The sequence below is a fragment of the Chelonoidis abingdonii genome, chromosome 3, assembly GCF_003597395.2.
Source record: "Chelonoidis abingdonii isolate Lonesome George chromosome 3, CheloAbing_2.0, whole genome shotgun sequence".
Taxonomy (NCBI): Eukaryota; Metazoa; Chordata; order Testudines; family Testudinidae; genus Chelonoidis; species Chelonoidis abingdonii.
The window spans coordinates 78,508,511-78,524,096 of NC_133771.1; the positions used below are offsets into that span (position 1 = coordinate 78,508,511).

General features: G+C 42.0%; 1 protein-coding gene across 2 annotated transcripts in view; it reads right to left on the reverse strand.

Moving 5' to 3' along the window:
* FAXC (failed axon connections homolog, metaxin like GST domain containing) overlaps positions 1-15,586 on the reverse strand; it is a 40,930-nt gene that overhangs the window by 20,101 nt on the left and 5,243 nt on the right. For both annotated transcript variants that reach the window (XM_032780137.2, XM_032780138.2), the window contains exon 3: positions 6,580-6,776. In XM_032780137.2, the coding sequence (XP_032636028.1) occupies positions 6,580-6,776 (197 nt within the window). The remainder of the gene's footprint in view (positions 1-6,579; positions 6,777-15,586) is intronic.

Consider the following 15,586-nt stretch of genomic DNA (forward strand, 5'->3'; position numbering starts at 1 on the left):
GCCGTTTAACTCGATATTAATGACGACGTCATGTGAACGGATACAGCGTTAAATCAGTATTTCGGCCATTAAACCAATTTAAAGTCGCAGTGTAGACCTGGCCTTACTTTCTCACTAGGGTCCATTTCTAATCTCTTTAGGAAACAGCTTACAAATTCTTCATTTTAATGACTCTATTAACATGTAGTAAAAAATCACCAAGGATATTTCTTGCTAAGAGTAAAAGAAGAATATTTGGATTAATAGCCAAGCAAGTTGCGATAAAAGCCCAAGTTATACAATACTCTCAGAACTGAGCACCCAGAGACATTTTCAATTAATCAAATTAAAATTAATTCAGTGAATTAATATTCATATTTCAGTATTCTGAGAGCTGGTCTACTAAAGACAAGGCAAGTTTTTTAATCTGAAATTGATTTAGGTAAGTCAGTTTTAAAAAAATAAGATGGGTGAGGTAATATCTTGAATTGGGCCAACTTCTTTTGGCAAGAGAGACAAGCATCTGAGCCACACAGAGCTCTTCTTCAGGTCTGGAAAAGGTACTATGAGTGTCACAGCTAAATACAAGATTGAACAGATAGTTTAACATCAGTAATTAGTATATTCTAAGGGACCATCCCAGGTGACCCATTAATACCCTGTAGTCATAGGACAAAAAGGGAGGTTAGTGGGTTATATACATTGTTGAAATGGGCCATAAATCCAGTGTCTTTACTGAGACCGTGATTTTTAGCACCTAGCAAAGATGTGAATTTAAGCTCCCAGGATTGTCTTCTGAAAGTGTTCTGCAGGTTTCTTTTCAGGGTGAGGACTGAGAAGTCAGATATAGAGTGATCACTCTGTGAAAAGCATTCACCAATAGGTGATATGTTTTGTCTTTTACCATTTTCCTGTGTGAGTTCATTCGAGAACATAGTGATTGTCTGGTTTCACCCACACAGTAGTTATTGAGGCATTCAGCGAACTGGATGAGATATACCACGTTGTGATAGGCATGTGTAGGATCCATGGATCTTGAAAGATGTGTTGTGGCGGCGTGTTGATCATTGTAGTAGTGGAGATATGTCTGCAGATTTTGCATCTGGTGTTCTGGCAGGATTTGGTGTCACTTTGAGTTGGTGTGTCCTGGTCTGCAGGGAGCTCCTGATTATGAGCTGGGAAGATTGGAGGGTTGTTTGAAGACCAGAAGAGGGGATTCAGGGTCGGATTCCCACTGAGTATGAGTTGTAGTTGTTGGATGATACTCCATATGGGCTCCAGTGTGGGGTACAGGTGACAACTATGGGTGTGTCGTCGAAGGGAGTCTTATTGCTGTATTGAAGCAGGTTCTCTCAGGGTATTTGGGTGGCCTGTTCCATGATGTGATCTACTTCTCTGGTGGAGTGTCCTTGTTTGGTGAAGGCAGTTTTGCGTGTGTTAAAGTGTATATCCCAGATTTTCTCCTCAGAGCATATTCTGTAGTACCTGAGTGTCTGACTGTAGATAATAGGATTTCTTGGTGTGTTTGAGGTGGTCACTGAATCTATGAAGGCACATACAATGAGCCATGGGTTTCTTATATATAGTTGTTTATAAGATTCCATTGCTGAAGCTGATTGTGGTATCCAGGAAGTTGATGCTTGTGTGCGAGTGTTCGCAAGAGATTTTATTGGATGGGTGGTGGTTGCTGAAGTTGTGGTGTAAATATATGAGGGAGTTTAAGTCATCTGTCCAGAGTCTCTAAAATCTAACCACAATAATGATCAAACCAGCAGACAAATGGGTGCCATCATAGTCCTCAACCATGATAACTACATTATCAAGGCCAACTGACAACTCATAGTCCTCAACCCACCTAATGTAGTGATGACTAGGTTGACAAGACCAACTGACAACTCTCTGACACTACCTATTATACGGAACTCAAAGAAGACCTCTACAACACAATTTACCCAGGAATTTAAGGATATCATCAAATCCTTTCCCATACAAATCCAAGAGGTACTCTACAAATTCATCCACCACAAACCCAAACCAGGGACTTCTACATGCTTCCCAAGATACACAAACAAGGAACCCAGGCAGACCTATCTGGCCACCGCACTCTTACTGAAGGAATATTGGGACTCATAGAAACCATCCTCAACCGACTCACCACACAAAGGGACAGCTTCCTCCAGGACACAACCGACTTCCTCCACAAACTCCACAACATTAAGAACCTCCCTCAGCACACCCTTTTTGCCACCCCAAACACGTTGCTAAACTCATTCATTTCATCCTCACCCATAACAATTTTACATTCAACAACAAACACTTTGTCCAAACCATGGGAACAACCATAGGTACTAGAGTGGCTCCCCAATACGCCAACCTCTTCATGGGACACTTGGAGAAGAATTTTGGGACAAATGTACCAATGATATACCTGAGATACATCAATGATATTTTCATCCTCTGGACAAAACTCCCTCATAGATTTCCACCACAACTTCAACACCCAACACCTGTCCATTAAACTGTCACTTACTGATTGTGGAGCAGTACTGAGAACTGGTTGGTTCAGGAAAGGACAAACACAATATAAAGATTGCTGATATGGATATTAATCAGGTTAAAGTACAATGGGGGTGGACCCAGATGATCCATTAAAGGCCTAATTTTCATGAACAGCCTCAGACTTGTGACACTTTGTATGGATGCTTTGGGGAAATCAGGTGCTCTAAAACTCAAATTTGGGCCTGCAAAGAAGGTAACTAAATAGCCAACTACCTGATCTGTTCATACAAAGCCATGATTTGAGCACGCAGAAATGTGTGTGCCAACAAATTTAGAGGTTGGGTTAAGGCAACTGAAAATTGGCCCTACCCAGGGTCTTATCAAAGTATGTTATTGTTACGCAGCTTGATAAATTGATGTATCTGTACTTATTACCAATATCTATTCATTTTGTATCTGTAATATTAGAATAGTGAAACTTTCTTAAAGCTGAGCACTAATTCACACTTCATGTTAGCAAACACATCTGTTGCACTAAGACGGGCCTCAGCTCACACAGTCGCTCAAGTTGACTATTTCATTGACTCCTAATAGGCCTGCTGGGCCAATCATAAGAACTGCCAGGGATCAACAGTGGATATCCTGAAGATCCAGAAAAGAGTCATTAGGGAGAGTTCAGCTTAAGAGAGTACTGGGAGCAACCAAACCACTGTAGTTCAAGGCCAGTTCCTCCCCCACACCCCGGGTACGAGTACCTTTATAAAAGGCCTCTTTGAACTCCGGACTTTTAGGAAACACTGCAAGATGATCTATTTTCTCAGACATTGGGAGAGGGGTGAGTAGTGTCATCAGCTGGTTGTTTATTTGGTTAAATGGGTCTAGACTGTTATATACTAGCGTTAAGTATTTGTGTGATCTGTGTATTTTTGAAAACATACTAGTGCCTCAGATAGGCACTCTTGTACAAATCTTAGGACATAAATGAAATAATAATCCATTGAATAGGAATGGTCCCAGGAACTAGCTTATCTAAAACAAAGACATAGGTAATTACTTCAGTCTCAGTACATAAGTCAGGAATGGGAGCAGGCAGAGAGAGTACCAGAAGTGGCTAGCTTGAAGCCCCCTTTCTGTTGAAAACTAATTGAGAACTTATGCAAAGCAAGAGATAGGTGTTCACAAAGGTGAAGTAAGGGGGTGGCTCCTTAGCATGAAGAAAGTAGGAGACCATTAGGGACAGATCCTCAGCTGGTGTACATCACTGATGCTCAAGGTTCTTCAATGATAGCTTGCACCGGAAGAGGATCTGATCCTTAGATTTTGTCTAGTTTAGGCAAATAGTTGAGATCGTTCTGGGTAAACAAGCACATTCCTAACGTGTTAACCAACTCCAACATAATCTCAACCTCTCTTCCTAATCTAGACTATCCCTTAGAAAGCATCAAGGAGACAGACTCCATTTTGAAGAGACAAAAGACTTCTCCTGTAGACTCAGCAGGAACCATGATGTCTATGTTGGTAATTCATGCCATGAGTAATATTCCTTTCCTTTCCCTTAATTAGGAACCTTTACAAGAACCCCAGAGAACAGTTTGTGTAAAGAAGCTAATGTATAAATTCCTAGCTTTCTCTGCTGTACCATAACTTTAAGGTAATTTCTGTTTCATCTAATCTGGATTGACATTGACTATTCCAGCAGGGGACATATCAACTGACTGAGACCATTGTTTAAGGCCATTTTAAATCTGACCTCAGCCTAGAAGGCAGGTGGCAGATCTCTGTTCTAATGTCTCTCATCAGGTGAAGGTGGGATTTGAACCAGGGGTCTCCCACATCTGAGGGGGTACCCTAGCCACTGAGCTAAAAGTTGTAAGAGAGCTCCTCCTCCTTCCCTTAGTTTCTTGTGGAAATGCTGTAGGCACTTAACTGCAAATAGGATTCCCAGATGTGAATCGCTAGTAGAGATACACACGTCCCTACAGCCTAGACTTAAGCACCTGTCTTGGTGAGAGGAGCGGGGCCTAACATACACTCTTTTCGTCTGCATCTCCTAATGGCTAATTTAGGTGGCTTCCTGCCTAGCCTGCTAGCTTTTGGGAATCACAGTCTAAGGTGCCTCTCTGTCCCCGTTGAGTGTCTTGGAGTCAAGGCACCTAACTCAGGCTTTTTGATTTGCAGTGTGTTCCTGTGATTTTCTAAGCATCTAAAAGTTCGGCATCAGTGTCACAATACCTATGTACATTGGAGAACCTTGGCCCAAGTGCCTTCAACTGCCATTGAAGTCAATAGTTCAGATCTTGAGAAGCATCAGGCATAGACAATGCCCACTGAAGATACCTGGAATTCCAGGTGCTCAACTCCTCCTCTCAGCAGCTGGCCCAGTAGGAGGGGAACGCCTCAGCAGGAGGCACTCAGCCCCAGGCAGGATGGGGCTCATATGTTTTTTAAAAAAAAGCAAGAATAAAGCATCACAAAATGTATTTTGCTCATTTATTTGCAAGTGTAATTTAATTGTAATTATTGTGGCAAATTGCCGGTCCTGTTATGCTGGGTCTCGCGTTCTCTCTTCTTTGGGGAAGGTTCAGGGGGCCATTGCTTGCCTTTGAACCGGTATTTTAATTACTTCACTAGTGTCCTTGAGGAGGGGAGTGGAGAGGGAGGGACCTGGGCCCGCCCTCTTCTCCAGGTCCCAACCCAGGGGCCCTGAGGTTTGTGGTGGGAACCACTTGAACTAGCGGTTCCTTCCCCTGGGTTACTTCCCTCTCCTGCCCTTCAGCTTGTGAAGGTGCTTCTTGCTCTCCTTCTACACAAGCCAGGTGCCCTTTACCTAGGGTTTCTTTTGGATTTCTCAGCCCACCGCAGCACTCCTCAAAACTTTCCTTTTGTCTCTCTTCAAAACTCTTCTCTTCTCCTTCAAACTGCTCTCTGCTCCAACCAAACCTTCCTGCTCCAACTCCCACCCTGACTGAAGCAGGGGTTTTTATCACATGACTAACTGCTGGTGCTCTAATTGGCTTCAGGTGCTCTAATTGGCTACAGATGCTCTAATTGGCTTCAGGTGCTCTAGTTAATCTACAGCAAACCTTCCTCCCCTTGCAGGGAATAAGGCTCCCTGCTAACACTCTCTTGCTGCCCTCTGGCCATGCTGTATCACATTATTTATGACAAGACTCCCCACAATGTGAATCGGTGTTCTGTCATACATATTTTTAATGCAATGAAGTCATAATAGGAACCCTCACTCTGCTTTTAAGGGCCTTACTCAACCAGTAGCCTCACTGATGTCACAAGCAGCATCCTACATGACTCATGGTTGCTGTGTCTCGTCCTAAATCTTTGCTGGTGAGTGGGCAGACTCTCATTTTTGTGAGTGTGAATGTAACCATTAGCAACAGGAGATTTAGTGAGGTTCTATACTATATTATGGTTTATGGGCTTTTAAATGACTTCAGGTCACTTTACCACCAGACAGACAAAGAGAGAAATCCTTCAAGTTGAACATTAGACCTTACTTTGCTCAATCAACAATACTGCATCCCCTTAAGGATACTGGAAGAATAATAACAAAATTCTATTAAATGAAGAGGACTGTGCAAATATATATATAGTTTTCAATTAGTTCAAAATATTGCATTCCTGTCACCTATTAATCTCAAAAACTGGATTTTTCTCTCTCCCTTTTGGCAATCACAAATGTATTAAACAGTCTCAAATTTAGCCTATTATTAATCAGCCCAATCCTGCAGTTACTTCTCATGGCCCCCGGAGTAGTATATGTGAAAGGACTGCATATGCATAAGTAGTATATGTGAAGGAGCCTGTTGTTGCTCCTCTTTATAAACTTGCAGATGGGCAAAGGGCCTGATTCTGAACTTCATTTGCAATGGCTTTGCACCCTCCAGTGGTGTTTACTCCTGATTCATACTGGCACAAGAAAGAACAGAAAGAGACACCAATACTCCAAGAGTGAGAAGAATTGTGGAATTGACAGCTCGGTTCTGAGTTATTTGAAAGACAAAGCATGCATTCATTTCCAGATAAAATGTGCAGCAGCAGGTTTGTTAAGATCAGAACAGAACTAGCTTTACCATGCAAGCTTACCAATAGAAGTGCTCCTCCACCATTTTTGTCACTGCTCTGGAAACAGCTCTTTCATGTGGACCAAGGTTTTTATTTAAATTCACTCCGAGTTTCTCTTCCAAAAAGTCAATAATGAACTCAGTGCCAGATACTTTTTTGCGATTGTATTCAATCCAGGGCATTTTCCCTTGAGGGGAAAGTTTTCCGTCAAAATAGTTCTAAGAAAAGAAGCAAGTAAACAAAAACAAAAAAACAAACACACACACAAAAAGCACCCTTCAGCTTCTGTTTGATCAGTATAAAGTTTTCTTTAAAAGGTGCCAATACCCAAAGCATAAAATCAATATCCTCCATTAACCATCAAACTAGAGCAACAACCTTACTCTAAATGGAAATGCAAAAACCTATTTCCAGCATAAGTAATTCCTAGCCAAAAGAATGTACCCATCATTGTTTTTCTTTTGTTTTTTAATGCAAAGCAATGGGACCAGTCCTGAAAGGTGTTATGTGCCTTTGATGCTTTCTATGGTGTGATTTAATGTTAACTATCTAATTAAAGGCCAGTGGGGAGAGAAGCACTCAGAACTCCACAGGGTCAGGCCCAATATTCTGGACAATTTTGCATCATAGACAAAACAACAATAATATTTGATACTTATTCACTGTAGTATTCTTCATCTTAAAAGCACTTCTTGGGTTTTTTACCCACAAGAGCTTATGCCCCCAAATAAATCTGTTAGTTTTTAAGGTTCCACCGGACTCCTCGTTGTTTTTGTGGATACAGACTAACATGGCTACCCCTCTGATACCTAACTAATGAAATATCTCAGTAGCCCTGAAAGACAAATGTGGCTAATCTGCGAAACCACTAATCCACACCAAAAGTGGATGCAGAAGGAAAGAGGGAACAGGAAGGACCCAGACTCAACCTCAAGCTCAGATAAGGAAACCCCAATGGCATATACTCCTGCCTTCTTTCAGGCCTTCAACAAGCAGCCAGGCCCAAGCGATGGAATGATATGTCACTCCCTCTTTGGAGAGGGAAAGTATGTCTTTGCCTATTATCCTGACATTTCCTGGTCTGCGAACCTCACTCATCTGCAGCCAAGGTCCCTGCAATCAGATCCAGAAGAGCCCATCACCTGTGTGGAGTCCCATTAAATTTAGCAGGTCTCTGCACCTAAGTATTTATCCCCATTTTACAGAGGGGAAGTTGAAGCAGAGAGATCAAGCAGAGAATGAGTAAAACACAGGAATTCCTGGCTTCCAGTTGTGTGATTAGATCATTAGACCATAATTCTCTTTAATTACAAGTCTGTTTATTCCTAAAAGCAAAGGTATGAGCTACTGTATTCTTGTTCTTTTATCTCCTTTATTTAAAAGGACACTCAACAATGTTAACTATTCTTGTGATTTTACAGCAAGTCTCATGATAGTTGGTGTTCTTCTTAAAGACCCAGCTCCTGGAGTCCTGTTATTACATAAAAATCTCAGCTTCTATTTAAAGATATCCTTCATGGCCGTGGTGAAAGGCTCAAAAATGTGAACCCTAAAGGCTCAAAATGAGAAGCCAAATAAAAAGAACTCAAATTTATTGTTTTTTAAAATGCTGATTATAAGCCAATTATTTTGGGTGCGTGACTCATGATTTTTGAAGGTTTGGGGTTGGCAATACAACATCAACCTGTCTAGGCCTCAAAAATTTAACTTTCAGAAATCCACTAAGGTGGAAGATAGACAAACACATATCATACTGTGTGGCAATGGAGATTCAGTAGGAGATCCTCGTTAGATGGCACTTCACCCTGGCTACATTTAATAATATCTATGTGTGATACATTACAAATACATGTTCTTTCTCAGACACATCTTCCTTCTGAATCAAATTAGAAGAAATATTGGGGAACATTGTCGGGAACAGTGTCTTCTGGTTGTAGCCACTCTTGGATTTCTGCCCATACACAGATATCCTGATATGAGAATAAAATATGATGTGTCATGACTTGTACCTAGAAATGAATAAATAAGGAAATGGGAATCATCTGTCTAATGTATGAGTGAGGAGGAAAGATGGAAGGTGTTCTGGCTCATAGCAGAAAGGCTACAGAAACAGATGACTTGAAACTTAAAAGAGAATACCAACTCTTCCATGCACTTTAGTCCAGGCTCTTCCCTTATGAAAAAAGGCCTATAGAATTTTAAATAAACTGGTAACCTTTTTATAGATTTTTTTAAACCGTCCTACAGAATTTAATAATCCTTCTATACAATGGTTTAAAAAACCTATAGAAAGAATCTCATTCTTATTAAATTCTACAGGATTTTAAAATAGTTTCTATTGGATCCTATTAAATAGATATACAGTACTGTTGGTTTAATCTCAATTAAATGCCATAGGACTGTTCCATTAGGGTTTTTTCCTCTTATGCCAAAAATATTGATATTTTGGGCATTTGCTGTTAGCTTTTATAAAATATATTTGCATAATCTTCTTTACTGCAATAGTTTAAATCAATATAGCTTGGATTAATAAAAATGAAGAATATTTTATATAATACGTGTGTGAGTGTGTGTGTGTAAAGAATTACGTTAACGCAACATCAAGTTTACACATTTTAAACTTAGGAAATGCAAAAGTTAAGATTCTAGAAACAAAGTTGACACGCATATTACACAGGTAAAATCTGCTGAATCTTAGGCTTCCTAGAGTTTGTTTTTTTAATGTTTTCTTACAATATGATTAAGCAAGGAAAATGGAATATAAGGCTTCTTTTCATTACCCTGTGATATTTTAAGGTTACCCTCCATCCCTGGGCAAAATCTCTTATACTATATTGTACTGTGTCTGAAGCAGATATATTTAGGCCCAAAACCTTGATATCATTAAAGCTGCTACTAACTGTCATAAAATATTTACCAAACTCTCACTTGAGAACCAGTCCCCTGCAAAGAGCAGCGAGTGGCCATGGTATTGGCATGTCAAAACTAATAAAGCTGCCCTAGTACATTAACTTTACCTGTAATCTACAAAGCAATTGTCACAAGAGCCCATGGGAAGCTCATTTTATGTAGATGGAATTTACAAACTGAATGGCATTGAAAGACATTTTGGGGCCCTTTTACAGTGATAACTAGGAATAATTAAGCCTAATATTTCCAATTACTGCAGTTTGTGTTGTGACCTTTTGTATCTATTTTTTTAAAACTATTTCTTAACATATCTTATATAAATATAATGTTTCTGTTGCCTTTGTACTTTATCAGACTGTAAAAAAAAAATCCATGTATTTCAAAAATTCTATTTTACAGAAAACCCCTGAACCCAAAACTGGTTCCTTCAAACCAAACTCTACAGAGAACATCATCAAAGTTCAACACCTGGCATAAAAACCTTTTGCTACATTATAACATTCACAGACACCAACAAAGCAATCAGGCCAAGATGACTTGGAAAGAGAAAGCAATCTGTGGCAATATTTAGCACAGGAGGACTGGCAAAGCAAAGCTTATATTCAACAAGCAAACACATCTGATCAAAATAGCACAGCGACTTGCTGGCAGTGGTCAATAAAAATGGACAAGGAATTCTAGCAACAAGTGAATTTCTTGATGGTTCAGAAGTCAGGCAAGCTCAAAAATGTCTTTGCCACATTGTGCGGCCTGAAAGGTGCCACAGTGCTGACAGAATACAAAGGAAGGGTAGAAATGGAAGGCACATTCGCCTTTAAAGGCTATACACTCGTAGGGCACAGACATTACACAGGCAGCACCAGCTGCCAATATATACTAAATGCAAGAAATGCTAGCAAAACTGACGTGTAAATGTCACCTTCTGCTTCTCTATGATACTTATATCTGGAGGGAGAGGGAGAAACATTGGATAAATTCGCCAGATAATCGCTCTCCAGTTACCATTAAAATGTGTGCTGCAGGGAGCAGCAAATGATCCAGTTCAAAACTGTGCTGTCAGCTAACTGGAGTTTTTAAGAAGTTCTAAAGGTTCCTCAGTAGCTTAATTCCATCTTTTTTTAATCCTCCTTTTCTCTGAGGGTGTGTCTACACTTGGAGCTGGAGGTACGATTCACAGCTTGAGGAGACATACCCATGCTCACCCTAATCCACCTAGATGACTACAGTGTACCTGCAGAGGTGCAAGCAACAGGAGGGGCTAGCTCTCCTGAATACATACCTGCCATCTGAGAGGGGTATATACTTGGGCAGCTAATCTCTCCCAATGTTCATGCTGCTGCGGATACACTCTATTTTTAGCACTCTAGTTTGATCAGAGCTACCGTGGGTGTGTCTTCTCGAGCTAAGAATTATGCCCCAGCTGAAAGTGTAGACATGTCCTTAGGTGCTAAGATGCGTCTGTGGGTAGCACCAGACTTCTAGTAGGGTGATAAAAAGAGAATTCTTGCAGCTTCAAAGAGTAGAGTTGCTTCTGCAGCTCAAAGGTACAATGCCAGCTCAGGAGATAAAACCAGATCTTCAAAAACACTCGGTGTTGGTCTCACTCTGTTCCCACAGAAGTCAACAGCAAAACTCCTATTATCCCCAGTCATGCTTAAAAGAAGGTTCCCTCTTGCAGAGCAGCCATGGTGTTGGCATGATTCAGTGACGGCTAACACATGGCTAGGTCCCATCAGCACTGCAAGAAAAAAATGGTACTTCAACCATAAGACAAACTGGGAAATAGCTGTATTATTTTTATGAATATGGAACATGCCTCTCTGCGTTTGTCTATGATAGGTACTTGGCTACAGAGTTAGAAGAACCAAGAAGAAAAGGTAAAACAATGAAACAGATAGGAGACCTAGAAGAAACAATGGAAAAAGCTGTTTATTAGGGAATACCCCTTACAAGGTAGCCTGAGAACAGTTTATTCTTCCCAAGGCTAAATCTAGGATCAGAAGGAGGATACCAAATATTAGAGGACCCTGGGCCTAGAAAAGGTCTGGGGTTCAGTGAGTGGCCAGACATTGCCCAGGAAGTGTCAGTGAGAGCTGGCAAGGAAAGAGAGAGAGAGAGAGCGCTGTGAGCAATCTGTTCCTCCCAGCCAGAGATGGGGATTAGCTAGACTGAGGGAAATTTACAAAAGTTGGCAAGAATAGACTAAGACGTAAGTAAGAACGAGGCATACAGGCCTTTTATTGTTTGTACCTTTGCTCTACATGCTTTCTACCTTTGGGGGAAGGAATAAATACAGCTTTGTTTTGAAGCTGCTGATTCTGAGCCACTTTAATCAACTTGCTCATCGCAGGTCCCCAGAAAGAAAGGGCAGGCAGGTGCCAATGCAATTGGGCCGGTTGGATTAGCACAGTGGGGAAAAGGGGATACAGCCCATAGATCCCATCTAAGAGTGGCTGGACTACATGATTCCACCCAGAATGAGGTGCAGGGAGCCAGGCCTGTCACCCACTGGGTACACTCAAGAAGTACTAGAAGGCATCTAAGACACATTTGCTCTGTAACTATAACAAACCATGTCAGGAGACAACCATGGTCTATCTCGGTCCCTCCAGCACTGCTGGTTTTACAATGTTTATGGGACTCAACAAAGTACGGTGCTTTAATTTACACTGGGAAAGGGGCCCTCTAAAACCTGCAGGGCTAGAATCTTTCTTTTCTTGTAAATGAAAGCTTAGATTTGGGGAGGGGGAGCAGAGAGAGACAAAAATCTCTAAATCCTCAAACCCCATAGAAGTTTGTATATCGGCAGTCAGATTTCCATTGTCTCAGCCAGTGAGATTGTTGGACAGCTCCCTGCAACTCCATTTAAAAGGAAGCTGCCTCAAGCAGCATCTTGTGAAACACAAGGAAGGTAGGTTCCTCCAGGGCCAGCAGCAAAGACTAAGTTAGCTAAAAGGTCTGTCTTTGTCCCTTCCTGTCAACGGTTTAGCTGGGATAAATTCTGCCTTTAAACCCCATGCAGCCCCATAGATTTCAACCCCAGGGACTGAACATTAGGCAATTCGGGGGTCATGGCAGAGAATTTTCCCTCCTGATTAAACTTTTTAAAAGTTTATTAAGACTTCAGCTAGGTTTCCAAGTAACCCGCAGCCCCTGCAGTAACATCTGTTCCAGCAGGCCTAGATACACAATGCACAGGGGAGGTTTAGGGTATGTTTACACAGCAATTAAACACCCACAGATGGCCCAGGTCTGCTGACTTGGGCTTGCAGGGCTTGGGCTGCAGGAATGTAAGATTGTGGTGTAGAGGTTTGGGCTCAGGCTGGAGCTCAAGCTCTGCGACCTGCAGCGGGGGATGGTCCCAGAGTCTGGGCTCCAGCCCATGCCCAAATGTCTACAATGCAATTTGACAGTCCCATGATCCCAAGTCAGCTGTGGATGAGGGTAAAGCAGTGAAGGTGTTATTCCTTCACTTTTGCAAAGCTTTTGATATGGTCTCCCAATGTATTATTGCCAGTAAGTTAAAGAGGTATTGGCTGGATGAATGGACTGTAAGATGGATAGAAAGCTGGCTAGATCATCGGGCTCAACGGGTAGTGATCAATGGCTCCATGTCTAGTTGGTAGCCGGTATCAAGCAGAGTGCCCCAAGGTTTGGTCCTGGGGCTGGTTTTGTTCAATATCTTCCTTAATGATCTGGAGGATGGCATGGATTACACCTTCAGCAAGTTTGCAGATGACACTAAACTGGGAAGAGTGGTAGATACACTGGAGGGTATGGATAGGACACAGAGGCACCTAGACAAATTAGAAAATTGGGCCAAAATAAATCTGATGAGGTTCAACAAGGACAAGTGCAGAGTCCTGCACTTAGGATGGAAGAATCACATGCACTGCTGCAGACTAGGGACCAAGTGGCTAGGCAGCAGTTCTGCAGAAAAGGATCTAGGGGTTACAGTGTACAAGAAGCTGGATATGAGTCAACAGTGTGCCCTTGTTGCCAAGAAGGCTAACGGCATTTTGGGCTGTATACGTAGAAGCACTGCCAGCAGATCGAGGGACGTGATCATTCCCCTCTATTTGGCATTGGTGAGGCCTCATCTGGACTACTGTGTCCAGTTTTGGGCACCACACTACAAGAAGAATGTGGAAAAACTGGAAGGAGTCCAGCGGAGGGCAACAAAATTATTAGGGGGCTAGAGCACATGACTTATGAGGAAAGGCTGAGGGAACTGGGATTTTTTAGTCTTCAGAAGAAAAGAATGGGGGGCGGGGATTTGACAGCTGCTTTCAACTACCTGAAAGGGGGTTCCAAAGAGGATGGATCTAGACTGTTCTCAGTGGAACAGATGACAGAACAAGCAGTAATCGTCTCAAGTTGCACTGGGGAGGTCTAGGTTGGATATTAGGAAACGCTATTTCACTAGGAGGGTGGTGAAGCACCGGAATGGGTTACCTAGGGAGGTGGTGGAATCTCTTTCCTTAAAGGTTTTTAAGGTCAGGCTTGACAAAGCCCTGGATGGGATGATTTAGTTGGGAACTGGTCCTGCTTTGAGCAGGGGGTTGGACTAGATGACCTCCTGAGGTCTCTTCCAACACTAATATTCTATGATTCTATGAATGGGCCAGCAGTGGATGTTGAATTGCTGTGTAGACATACCCTAAGAGTGCATGGTGTACTCAACTGACCTGCCTGGAGAACACCAAGAAAAGACTGCTGTCATGCTCCTGTGCAGGGCTGAGACAAGCATAGCCTTACACACACTTGACGTGCTAAGTGGTGGTAGGAAAGTAGATATGATCATGCAAAGTCTCTGTTTGGCCAGAGGAAAGATGACTGTGCCACATGCTTCCTTCCAACTGCATGTAAAAATCCAGAGTAAATACAGTGCAAAATAAAACTGGTTGAGGGTCCATGTGTTGGAGACAACACTAGCAGACCCTGGGCAGAGGGCAGCATAGCACAGCCTCGTGCCAAAAAGGAAGATTCTTAGAGTACCATGTGTGTGGTTGTCCCCTGACAATGGGCAGTTGCAAAAATGCCTGTGCTCAGTACACACATGATGCACTCCCCATGGGTCAGGATTCAGTGCCAGGGCACAACAGCTATTGGGATCTACACACCAGCTATGTGGAAGGCAGGTCTGCCCACTCTGAACCAGCCCATTTGATAGTGCCCCTGTCACTGGCCATTATCAGCATCCATCACACACCACTGCAGCCAGGACCACTGATGCCTCCTGTCAGCTAGACCTACCTCCTATGGCATAGAGGGCCCCAATACACACATTCCTAGAACAGGATGACCAGGGGGTGTACCATATACATGATAAGTAACATTCCTTTAAAAATTGCAGAACCATGGGATAAGCTGCTTTTATATTGCAATTTTGTCAGCCTCACCTGCCTTCTGCCCACTACTCCACCTTCACTAGAGCTATTTTAATCATTCCAAACCTGCTTAACCAACCAATTGCAAAGAAAAGACAACCCGCCAAAAATATGTTTGTCCCTGCAAACAGCAATTTCATCCCCAAATTACAATTCAGCCTCAAATTGGTTGGAGATGTCAGAGGGGCTTTTGCCCATGTTGCATCTATGATATGTTTAAAGTTCACTATCTTGTGAGCTGTGCCAGCTGGACCTGGAAGGCATATATCCTTGGGAGGCCAGGAATTTCCTCCTTTCCAGTACAATACTTGGTTCTAGTGCGGGAAAATCACAAGACAATGGACATTAAAACCAGATATGACTTTTTTTAAAACTATTTTAGTTACTCTTAAAGGGTTCTAAGGTATATCAGTTATCATTTTTATTGACCTCAGATGCCCATACGTGTTCACTATTCTATTCATAGCAATAAAGCAGCAGAGTTTTGATGGGGGTGGATACCAACAACAATAAAAGTAAAAATACTCTAAATAACATTTCTAAAAAAGAAAAATCCTGCCAGCTACATGGAAAACCAAAATAATTTTCATAACAGTGTGATATAAAAGTGTTACTGGAACCCATCTGAGATGACCACACAATGTACTCATGGCTCCACTACTTGTGAATAATATAGTTATCCCAAAACGTCTACCAATAAAACAAACATTTATACCACATTGTACCAT